The sequence below is a fragment of the Otolemur garnettii genome, unplaced genomic scaffold (assembly GCF_000181295.1).
Source record: "Otolemur garnettii isolate 467f Iridium unplaced genomic scaffold, OtoGar3 scaffold00011, whole genome shotgun sequence".
In the NCBI taxonomy this organism is placed as follows: Eukaryota; Metazoa; Chordata; class Mammalia; order Primates; family Galagidae; genus Otolemur; species Otolemur garnettii.
In genome coordinates this window covers 14,350,158-14,362,599 of record NW_003852406.1, presented here as the reverse complement: position 1 = coordinate 14,362,599, position 12,442 = coordinate 14,350,158, and the positions used below count along the sequence as shown (strand labels likewise).

At 35.0% G+C, this 12,442-nt stretch overlaps 1 protein-coding gene across 1 annotated transcript in view; it reads left to right on the top strand.

Moving 5' to 3' along the window:
• VPS13C (vacuolar protein sorting 13 homolog C) overlaps positions 1 to 12,442 on the top strand; it is a 190,569-nt gene that overhangs the window by 28,287 nt on the left and 149,840 nt on the right. The window contains exons 6-9 of the mRNA XM_023510002.1: positions 6,234 to 6,343; positions 8,538 to 8,597; positions 10,869 to 10,928; positions 11,517 to 11,597. Of these exons, the coding sequence (XP_023365770.1) occupies positions 6,234 to 6,343; positions 8,538 to 8,597; positions 10,869 to 10,928; positions 11,517 to 11,597 (311 nt within the window). The remainder of the gene's footprint in view (positions 1 to 6,233; positions 6,344 to 8,537; positions 8,598 to 10,868; positions 10,929 to 11,516; positions 11,598 to 12,442) is intronic.

Genomic DNA, 12,442 nt, shown 5'->3' with positions numbered 1-12,442 from the left:
GAGTTGGAGGTTGCTGTGAGCTGTAATGCCACGGCACTCTACCCAGGGGCATAGCTTGAGGCTCTGTCTCAAAAAAAAAAACAAAAAAAAAACCTAAGGAATGACATGATGAGAGCTGTGGTTTAGGGAGATTAAACTTGCAGTGTTGCCTAGGATGTGCTGGATTTGGGAAGGTAAATGGAAGTTGGTGCTATGTAGCCTTTGTTAACGAGAGTGGATATAAAGGATTTGGACAGTATATCTAATGGGAACAGATTATACTTAAGTAAGATGACGTCATTTCATCTGACTCTAAAGTTAGTGTCTAGCTGGGCATGGTGGCTAATGCCTGTAATCATAATACTTTGGGAGGCCAAGGTGGGAGGATCATTTTAAGCCAAGAGTTTGAGATGAGCCTGAGCAACATAGTAAGTTACTGTCTCTCCAAAAAAAAAAAAAAATTATCCAGGCAGAGTGACTCGTGCTTGTAGTCCTAGCTAATATGGAGACTGAGGCAGGAGGAACAGTTGAGCTAGGAGTTTGAGGTTGTAGTCGGCTATGATGACCCCACTGTATTCTAGCCTGGGCAACAGAGTGAGGCCTTGCCTCAAAAATGAATGAATGAATAAATAAATAAATAAAATTGGTGTTGAATATCACAAAATATTTCATTCTAAAAATGGGCAAAGCAGTAGGTAAAAAGCACCAAAATAGCAGGGTTTTGCTCTGTTTGAAAATTTATCAAATATTTCAGTGAGATAGTAGCCATAATTAATAGTTGCTGGCCTCATTTAATTTAAAGTGATTCTTATAATTTTAATTTAGAACTTTTGTTTTAATATTAAAAATATTAAGTACATAATGTTGAAAGGATGAAAATGGCATGTCTGTGACTATGTCCTTAAAATTAAATGGTTTGGTGTCATCAAATGCCTATTTTCCTGTTACTTGATTTTTAGTTCTTTGAAATTAAGCCTAGGCATATTTCACACGTGAAATTAAAGGTGTCTTTTAAATGCTTTGCATTTTGGTTATTGCTGCCATGCGGATGCAGGCGCACATTCAGGGGAGTTCATATATGGCTTGGAAAACTTTGTTTACAAGGACATCAAGCCTGGTGGGTATGCATGGTTAATTATATAAAATTATATTATTACACATGCTTGTGCTTTTAGGAGAGTTTACTTGATGATGTACTATCCTTTTAAGAAAATATGGAAATGTAATTTTTATTTTTCCCTGTTACCATCATTTTCTTTTCCATACTTCTTTCTGTACTCATTTATTCATTCACTAAATACTTGAGTGTCTTGTGATAATTCACTCCACCTCATAAAGCTTAGAATTTGGTCTACTTGATAATTTTCAAATTTAGACAACCTTTTGGACTTGAATTATATAGCACAGTAGGTTTTCAGCTAAGCAATCTCTCTTATAGTCATGTTTTCAAACTTGTAAAAGCAATAGAATGGACCTTTTTTTTTTCTGAGAGAGACTTTATTCAGAACCTTGGGGGGAGGTGCTCCCCTAAGCTGCTTCTTACATCCTCCTTATTTATTTCACTCTCATGGTAGTTCTGGAAGCACCTCTAGAGACTGTCCTTAACAGAGTATGGGAATTTGAAGCTTCATAAAAGGCACATTGAAGGCTGTTGACTATAGGATTTATAATAGGATCTGTTTATATATTAGGAAATCTACAAAGCACATTAAAATAATTTTAATATTTTAAGCAATTTGATTTATTAAAGTTTATACTTTGTGTAACACTTCAGGAACTTACTATATAAAGTCAGTCGCAGTTACCACAATTTATTTTGATCAAATTACTAATGGAGGTTTGTACCTTGAAATATAAACAGTAAGTCTTATGGAAGACTTTCTTCGGCAGCTAGAAACTTCTTTAATATGTTAGTTCAGTATGACAAATAGAAGAATTTGTATGACAGCTTTCACAGCATTAAGTGAAATTACCCTGAAAGCAGTTTCCCTTCAATCAAATCTTCTCCTTTAGTAAGTGTGGCTGACTGACTATATTCATTTTTCTTACTTTGTAAAAGATAGTATGAAGCTATTTCTGTTTCACTGTCCAGTTTTCTAGGTTATAATTGAACCAGCTTTCTGTAGTCTGGACAACATTGTTAAAAAATACCAAACTGTAACAGCTGTGATAAAGGGAAATCCTAGGTAATTGAGGTTATTTATTTATTTGTTTATTTTAAGTGCATTAGCCATGTTAAAAAATTAGGTGTAAAATGTTGGTGCTTCTGAAGTGAGGACAGTTTTGTTGATGTTGGTCGGTCTGGCTTGGACTTAATGTGTGCTTCGTGATTATTTTCCTCTTTTCAGCTTTTGCGTGTATATTCTTTGCTCATTTGAATTTTCTTCCTATTCTACTGCAGTGGTTCTCAAAAAGGCAGAACTATTGTATTTTCATAATCATACTAAGGCATTATCGATTTTTCACTATGTTGACGTTTGCATTGCTGGTGTAAAAGCACTGGTGTGTAAAATTGCTTTGCTTGGCTTCCTTAGCACGATCCCAGCCAGTAGTACCAAACCGTGCTAGAAGTCATCATACTCTTCACTACCATGCGTTCACCGTAAAAAGCAAAACAAAGAAGTTGCTAGTATTACGTACGAATTTTGTTGATGAAGTAGGATATTCTTAATTTTAATAAACTTCAGTGTTTGAGCACGTATCTCTTTAATATGTTGTGCAATAAAAGAGGAAGTATGTGAGCACTGCCTGTGGCTCAGTGAGTAGGGCGCTGGCCCCATATACCAAGGGTGGTGGGTTTGAACCCGGCCCCGGCCAAACTGCATCAAAAAAATAGCTGGGCATTGTGGCCAGTGCCTGTAGTCCTACTTCTTGGGAGGCCGAGGCAAGAGAATCGCCTAAGCCTAGGAGTTGGAGGTTGCTGTGAGGTGAGGTGCCATGGCACCCTACTGAGGGTGACAAAGTAAGACTCTGTTTCTTAAAAAAAAAAAAAAAAAGGAAGTATACTTAAAGCATTTGTGCATACTGAGGTAGGATGATTAGCTCAAGGAAAATGACTTGCTCAGTTGTTGGAGTGGTGAGCTGAAGTAGTTGCTTTTTTTTTTTCTTATAGAATACCGTTTTTACTCGAAAAATGATAGACTGATGTTACTCAAATTTGAGTGTTTGGTAGATACTTCAACAATAACAACAAGAACATAGCAATTTACTTCAACCATGTAGTATTTGTTGCTAGTAATTGATCTTCTGAACTAAAATTAAAATTTTAGAGAACTTGTATTTGCCACCTTGAGCTTGACAGCTTCCCAGTAGTACTTTAATAATACTTTTCCATTGAAATTGGTGGTGCTATTAATAAATGTGACTCTTGGTATTAAATAATGAAATGACTCAATGTTTGGAAGATTTTTGTAATCTAATAAAGTAATATTTCCATATTATCAATGCATGATAAGAAATCATGCGTATGTTAAAGGTCCTTTTAATGTACAGGATGGACTAGTTGATTTTAATTTGGATGAAAAATTTAGTCATAGATTTTCAGATTCCATGATGTGGTTATCTTTAAGAAACTTCCCCTTGCTGAGTTTGGGTGTGGTATCCATCATTACATGAAAAGGCTGTGAAAATGTATCTCCTTTTACTGATGATGTATCTGTAGTGAGATCATATTTTCATCATCTACTCCAATCAAAATAGTATCTGAACAGGTTGAAGGCAGAAGCTGATGCTACACTAATCTAACTATTTTTTACTAAGTCAGATGTTAAAGAGATTTGTAATTATGTAAAACATGCCACTCTTCTCGCTATAAGATTATGTTTGGAAAATATTTTCCAAAGAAAAATTTTTCATAATTATGTGTTATATATGTTATCATGTAATTGTTTATAATTTTTAAATGAATAAATGTTTTAAAATTTTTTCAATTTTGATTTTCAGTGTGGTAAATATTAAATATTTGTAATCTATGTAAATACAAAGCTCTTTAGAATCTTCAAGCTTTATGTTAAAGGGGTCCCGAGTCCAGAATGTTTGAGAATAGCTTTAGAAGTGCAATTGAGAAACATGACTTTGTTAATACTGGATTAATTATAATCTTTTTCTAAAGAACTATGAAGCATTCAGATTAGATTTGAATCTGTTTGGAGAGGTTTAAACATGGTTCATCTAACACAGTGATTAAAGACAGAACATGGGGCTAGAACCAATGTGAAACCAGAAAGGTAATTGGTTAGGTAAGAAGAGAATCCAAACCCAGACCGCTGAACCTCCGTCCTGAAAGCTGTTTTATCCAAGTGCAGTGGTTTTCAGGCTTAGTCTGGATTTCTTTCTTATTTCTTTTCAAATGGTATTTCTTTGAGAATTCAGTCTTTTTCTGTTTGTTTAATTTATGAATTACAAGGGCCCATCATCATGGCAAAAATACTGCTAATATGTAGCACTATTTACATCTGCTATACGTTTATTAAATATTTTTATCTTGGAACTCAGGATTTTCTTGTAATCTAGGATTTAGTTCTTAATTTTTATAGTGTCAGGACAGGTCACTTTAAAATATCAAAGAAGAACAAATTAAAAATTTCAAGCTAAATTTCATATATATTCTTTCCTATATAATATTGAGTATATATTTTGTAATATATTCAAATGTGGATTTCTTAAAATCGTTTGAACAGATAAGTACTGTGTGCTTTGCACCCAGATATGAGGATATTCCCTGTCCTAATGAAACCTGCCTGATGGCAAGATAATTATGAAACTACTTCAAATATAATACAGTCACTGTTTAATAGAATTCTATGTAAGGTGGAGCTGGATTCCCTGCTAATTCCCTGGAGCTGGTTAAAGGAATTAAAGAAGCCTTCACACCAGAATTAGTGCTGGACCTGAGAGTTAGAAACCTCATAGAAGTTTGCCTGATGAAGAATTTCAAGGAGAGCAACCCAAGTTCAGGAAATAACATGTGTTAAAGGCAGTAGGCATTAGGAAGTATGGTTTGTTTTGGAATGTATAATAGTATTTCTGTAGTGTCCAGGGCAAGGATGAGTGGCAGGAGTTAGAACAGGATAGGAGATAGGGGTCACATTATAGAAGACCTCTGTGTCATGCAAATTCATTTTGATTTTATCTGGCAGGCGGCAGAAACTCTTTAATTTTGAGCAGCAGATTAACAGGCTGTGATTAGAATTTTAGAAGGTATCTCCGTGGTAGCAGTATAGAAGGACCTGTAGTAGGAGGTGAGGATGGAGACAAGAAGCTGGTAGACTGCCTCAGGAATTCAGACTAGGTGATGCCTGGCAGTTGATTGTAAGTTGTGTGGGACAGGTGTTAGTTAATGCCAGTATGCAGTAAGGTGGTGTCAAATAAGATGAGGTTTTAAAGGAATTACTGAGCCAACCCCATGTATAGTTCAATGTACATGTTATGCCTTCTTTACATTTTTTTATATCCTTAAGTTACTAAATAATTTGCTTATGAGGTGTTTCATCCAGAGGAAGTCATCTGTCTACACCTTACCCTTTCATTTCATTTGTGTTCCTATGTTCCTACCATATATTTGTCAAAACCATTCTCTGAAGGTTTTATAATTTGTCATTGTTACATTTCCAATATTTTGGCATTAATAACACTGAAATTAAAGTGAAACTTTTTATTGTAAAGTCAGTATTATAAAGGGCATTGAGAAATGGGTAGTTTTCCAGTTTTAGTATAATTGTCCCTACCAAGTTACTTTCTAGATTAAAGAAGGTTTGTGATTTTATGTTTGTGTTGAAATAGTAGGTCAGTTTAGAATAAGGTGAGGGAGTTGTACCAAAATTTGCTGTCAGGAAGAATTCTCTTATTTTCTCTTCTGTCCTCTTATCTGCTAACTTGAATTTTATCCTTTTCTCACTAAAATGCTTGCACTGAGAAGGACGTAAACGTAAAAAGCACAAAAAACATTTTAAGAAACCTTTTAAAGGTCTTGATCGCTCAAAAGGTAGGTAAAGTAGTTTTTATGCCAGTGTTGTTTATACACATTGCCGCTTGATTTCTGTCTCAGAAGGTAAAATGAATGTTGGAGTACCCGTTAACTTCATGAATAAGTTTAAAGTTGAATATGCATATTAAATCCAAACTCGATCTGAAATAAAGACGTTAGGATAGACTGTAATTTCCATTGAGTAGTGCTTTACTTATATTTTGGTCATTAATTATGAGATATGTGAGAATTTTCAACTCTTGAGCTTGTATCTTTCAATTTTTTATAGATAAGCCAAAAGAAGCCAAAAAGGATACATTTTTGGAAAAGTTGGCAACCCAAGTAATAAAAAATGTACAAGTAAAAATCACAGATATTCACATTAAATATGAAGATGATGTAAGTAACTTTTGTTTACTTGGTTTAAGTTAGTAATTAAATGTGTATTTTCTGATACTCTTGAATTAACTATATATGGATTATATATAATATATATAGTGTGTCCATTTTCAAATTCAAGATTTTCTTTTCCTGATGAGTACACTACCATATTTTCTTTCCTGTGTTAGGCTACTTTTATTGGGCATTTAAATATGTAAATATCATTAAATTACCATCTCCTTTCTGAAGCTGATTTAAGAGATTTTTGGATTGTCCTTTTATTTTTTTGAATTTTGTTTTATATGTTAATACTCATGGGGACTAATTTTTGCTTTTTATTGAGGAAAGAATTAGTTCCAAAAGGTGATGAGAGAACTAATGCTGATAGTAGTTAGCCAGAAGAGGACTAAAACCCTGTCGCTTGACCATTACGAAAACTGCATAGAAACTTTGAAAACAAAACTATCGTTTCTCATTTAATGAACAATTTGTAATTTTTTATCGTTTTCTGGGCATGAGTTATATGCAGGTCACTCAGCGCTAGAATTAATTTTTACATTGTACATGGTGTGAGTTGTATGTGACTCGTGACATACTAAATTTGTTTCTGAGAATTGAGTCTTTTGTCATCCCACAAGTATTTACTTGTGTCTGGAGTGGACCTTGGGGGGTCCCAAATGACCTCTAAATCATACCTTCTAAGTTAGTGCAATAATGTTACGTTGCTGCATACATCATATCGATTTTGTTCTAAGAGCTGCCAGGCCAAAAATTCAGGGGAAAGTGCGTAGTCAGAAGTTATAGTAATTGGAGAACATGGTCTAGGATGTGTGGTGCGCTTGGGTGGGCAGCTGAAGCAAGGCCACATGATATGGCGGGAGACGTGTGGATTGACCGTGAAAACAATGAGCAGAGGTTTCATAGGGTGCAGGTGTGCCATGGACCTTCTTGCCTATCCGTAACTGTATGCTTCATGGGGCCCCAGGTTCAAAACTAGTGTGAGTTAAATACAACTCACGTGACATTTATTGTGTTTATTGTATATAGAAAAATAATGAGAAATACAGTGTTAGAAATGAGTGTGAGAACATAACAATAATTTATTATTGATTAATAGCAGTCATTTGTAGGAAGTGCATTAACTAAACCAAGTTGTGTTTAAACTAGTGAAAATTTATTTCTTCTGAATTAACTACAAGTTATTTTGAGCTAGTTGTCTATAGGTATAAAAAGATAATTGTGGAAATAAAGTAAAATGTTTGGCCACAACTTATTGTATATCTTATACTAATTAAAAATAAGGCTCACAAAGCTAGTTGTGTTTTTTACCCATACCAGAGCCTGCATTTTTTTTTTTTTATTTGAGAAGGTTCCATGTAACTACACTGTCTTAGTTAGAGGGTTTAGAAGGCTGTACTTATCCCATCTCCCTAGGTTCCCTAGTTTCTGTCATGACTAAAAATTTTCTATGACATCTGAACATCTTTAAGATGTCTGAAACTGGCACTGTACACCTTGTTTAAGCACTGTATAAAAAAGCAGAAATAGAACAATAATTTAACATAGGCAGATTTTGGATAGAGAAACAGGAAATTTAGTTTTTCTGAACAAAAGATTTTTTAGATATCAAGAATATTAAAGTCATAAGGACACAGTTCACATTCCTAAGTGTGAAAACCTTAAATGTTTTAAAAATGATTTAGGGGTATATTATCTGTGACACTTTTTTAAGTTGATCTATGAAGAGCATCTTTAACGATACACATAAAAAGACCGTCCCTTTTCCAGGGGTCCTCGAACTTTTTAAACAGGGGGCCAGTTCACTGTCCCTCAGCCCATTGGAGGGCCGGACTGCGGGCCCCGGGATGAGTCGATTGCTAAGCAGGACAGGCAGCAGCGGCAAAAACACCCAACGGGCCAGATAAATGTCCTTGGCGGGCTGCATGTGCCCCGCAGGCTGTAGTTTGAGGACGTGTGTTATCTTCTAGTAAGGAAAGGATTCCATGGAGAAAGTATCATATAAGTGTCGTAGAAGTATCATGCCTATAAAAATGGATAATCCCAGCCTTCCTCCCCTTTCTTTTCCAAAAATACAGCTAGATTGTGTGACTTACATATAAGTACATTTCTATCTGCTGCCTATTGTAAAGGGCAGGGCACGGATCCACCCTCACCATTCGTATATTTTAATGTCACTGTTCTTGTTTCGTAGATCACTGATCCAAAGCGGCCTCTTTCATTTGGTGTCACACTGGGAGAACTTAGTCTATTGGTAATGTTGGCTTAATTTATAATTTCTGTGGAACTGGGTATTCTAAAGTTACAGGGTGAATTGCCTAAAATCAGCTAATCAAGAATTGCTACAAAGAGCTATTATATTTTGAATGTATTACCCTGCTAGCTTTTCTAGAAGTTTAATGTTTTTAATGATGCTATGATTAATATTACATTTTCTGATTATTTTGATTTGTCTTTCTAAGTGACAATTATTTAAACATTATCAAAAAAATTGAAAGAAATAAAAACTACATTTTAAACATGTAGGGAAAGAAGAAGATAAATTACTGTAGCATAATGTAATCACCCTTTGATACAGGTAATGGAACTTCTAAATAGCTTATACTTGTATGTGTGTTAAATTGGGAGGTATATAAGATAATTCACTTTGATTAAGTATTTTGTAATACAGTTTTTCTCTTAAAGATCTTTAAGGGTAGAAAGTTGTGTATATATAGGCTGGACATTTTTTTTTCTGTTATGGATAATGCAGTAGTAGGAAATATTTGGGGGCATTTCAGTGAAGAAAAATAGCTAAATTAGGTTTTTCTTAGAAAAAGATGTGGCTCACACATATACTTTGAAAGTTAAGGGCAGCGAACCATAAATCATACCAGGTAGAGCAGCGGTTCTTAACCTGTGGGTCACAACCCACAGGAACTGTACTAAGGGTTGCAGCATTAGGAAGGTTGAGAACCACTGAGGTGGAGGCTTCCTTATGATTAGTTATACAGAGAAGGCCTCAGGAGAGAAGAGGAAGAAAAATGGAAGGGAGGTGGACTGGTAGAGAACAGCAAGAAAGCGGTTGTGTGAAGACTTAAGAATGATCTGTGCTCATAGAGAAGTATAGAGGGGCATCAAGGTGAAGAACAGAGCAGAAACAATAACGAGAGACCTGCAGAAACAAAGGCAGTCAAGGAAGCCAGTGTTAATCTTTACTTATTTCCCAAATGAATTGGAAGTAGCTCTCAGTAAAAAAGAAGAGTACACTGACACCTTTAAAGCTACCAGAATCTGTTCTGAAGGATAGAGAGAATTCTTCCTGAAAACTTGGACTGACAATAGTTATCATAAGGGAACACAGTTTATATAACTTTGAGCTTCTAGAAGACAAAACAGAAAATAGAGAATAGTCTTGTACTTCCCTTTGTCTGATAATAGGCGTACTAGTGTGTAAAACTATATAGTTTTTTTGGTGTCTGCTGTTGTTTGAGCCTTTGCTCAGACTCTTTATACTTAATTATTTGCTTGTGTTACTCTCTTCCCTTTGTCTGCCTGTGATTCTGCTGAGGTTTTAATACTTATGTGATACATTACCTTGTCTTTCTCATTCTCTTAGAATATCAGACCTGCAATGTATTATTGTACTTCTTAAACCATGCTGATCTCCTATCTAAATTATGTTCATTTACTGATGTAACAGTACTTATCTTTTAGTGGTTTTGTAATGATTAAGTGAGATACAATACTTTGTATAAAACAGTTGACACATTGGCTCAATTATTTCCTGATTCAGTTACTTCTGTGGCTATTACAGTGACAGGAACAGTAAATCTGTTGCTTTTATTTCCATACAATTCCTTTCTTCTATTTTTCCAATTACTATCTCCCTTTTAAATCTTACTTTCCCACCTCTGATGTGGATCTCATCTTACTGACTCCTTACCTGTTGTGTCGTGATTCTACTCACTGCACTAGCACTGTTCTTAACCAGTTGATGAGTAATGCCCTCACTGCTAAGTAAGTTTGATACATGGCTTTGCTGACCATGGTGTCCTTTTGGAAACATGGTCTGTGCAGTGATTTCCATGCTCTCCTGGTTGCCTTCCTGTTTTATCGTAATTATTTTATTCGTTTGATTTTTTTTTTTTTTAAAGAATGTATACTCTTCAGTAGTGTGTAGGCTGGCTACTTATTTTCATTCATACCCACTTCTTTCCACAGTTCACTCACATAGTAACCCAATAATTATTTTCTGAACAAATGTAGTCAGTTAAACTGTAACCTCCTCAATTCTGTTTTCATTGTTTTTTGGATTTTACCGTTTCATATGTGGAGAAACAGCTGACATTAGCTAACATCAGCTTTCAGGGGTTCTCAGCCAGTGGGTTGGGACCCTTTGTAACAGTGAAAATACATCCCGGCATTAGGAAGGTTGAGAGCCACGATTTTCTTCCTCAGTTATTTTGTTAGAGTTTAGAAGCTTCAGAGCACCATTGCATGACATCTGTAGCACATTTCAGTTGTTTTCTTTTTCTTCTTTTAGACTGCAAACGAACATTGGACTCCATGCATATTAAATGAAGCAGAAAAAATTATATACAAGGTATTATTAGAACAAAATTTTTAAAATTAGTTTCCTAGGTGTAAACACTTCATGTATGTTCTTGGAGACACCTTGATGAAGCCGGAAGTGCCACTGGAATGTGAATCGAAAGTGTCTGGTTTTGGCTTTCCTTTTTTATGGGACCTTGTAAATAGTGAACTATTTTAAATTGCACATGAACTTTATGTCCACCATGTATTTTCTGGTCAAGTAAGATGACTGATAAAAATACTAAGCTACACATAATTACACAGGTATGTTTCATTTTCTTTTGGACTACAGGACTGCACAGTACTTTAAATATGCTAATAAACATTGCACATCTCTAAGCGGGATGTTTAGCGTGTGGCTTCCCTCACCTTGTTGATCACCTTGTTGTTGACACTCCTCCTACCACTTCCCTTCTGGAAACAGTCTTTCATATCTGCTGGAGGGATCAGTGTCTCTCCCCATTTTTGCATTACTTCTTTTAGAATTTCGGAATTGTTGATAGGTAATTTTAGAGTAATAAACGTGAGAATAATACTTTAATATTGATTCATAACTTCATTGTGTTAGTTGCTTGACCTTTTTATTTTTCTTTTACAGATTATACGACTTGATAGTCTCAGTGCCTACTGGAATGTGAACTGCAGAATGTCTTACCAGGGATCAAGGGAACAAATTTTGGTAATTTCAATTTATACCTGGAAGAACTAACTACACTTCCTAAATTTGTTTAATACAAGAGATCCTTAATAAAGACAGATTATCAGTCATTTGTTTATCTTCTATGTCACTCAATCAGAAATGCAAAGAACAGTTTTTGAAATCCACTAATTTTCAAAAAAGCATGTTTGTTTTTGAATATCTTTGTGCAGTCATTCACTAGATAGTGACATTAAAACCTATACGAGTAAATTAAAAGAACATTTATGGTTTTTTACACTCTCATTTTGGTGGCATTTTTCTCATATTGTGGTGTTTCATATGAAAATGATTAAGAGTGTTACAAGAAAGATGGTAACTTTCAAATATTAAGTATATATTTTTGGCAAATGTTTTAGGTATTGTGGTGATGATTTCTTGAGTGGTGGATTAATTCAGAACTTCTGTATGCTAAACTAAGTCATGTAGTTTATTTAGGAGAGAAAGAAAAAACAGTTGAATTTTCTGAAGGGGGTTAAGTTCAAGATTCTACCTCTTTATTTCTCAGAAAGATAACTTAGACCAATAATTTGCCTTTGACTAGAATGTGTTTGGGAGCCCAATTAATGGATATGCATATTTTTTCTCAGTGGGAAACATGATATTACAGTATTTTTTCCAGATATTTGGAATATTAAAAAAGATCTGCTTCTGCATCTTTTTACTAAAGAAGTACATTTAAAAATAATACTTAGGCTCGGCGCCTGTAGCTCAGCCGGCTAAGGCGCCAGCCACGTACATCTAAGGCGGCGGGTTTGAATCCAGCCCAGACCCACCAAACAACAATGACTGCTGCAACCAAAAAATAGCTGGACGCTGTGGTGGGC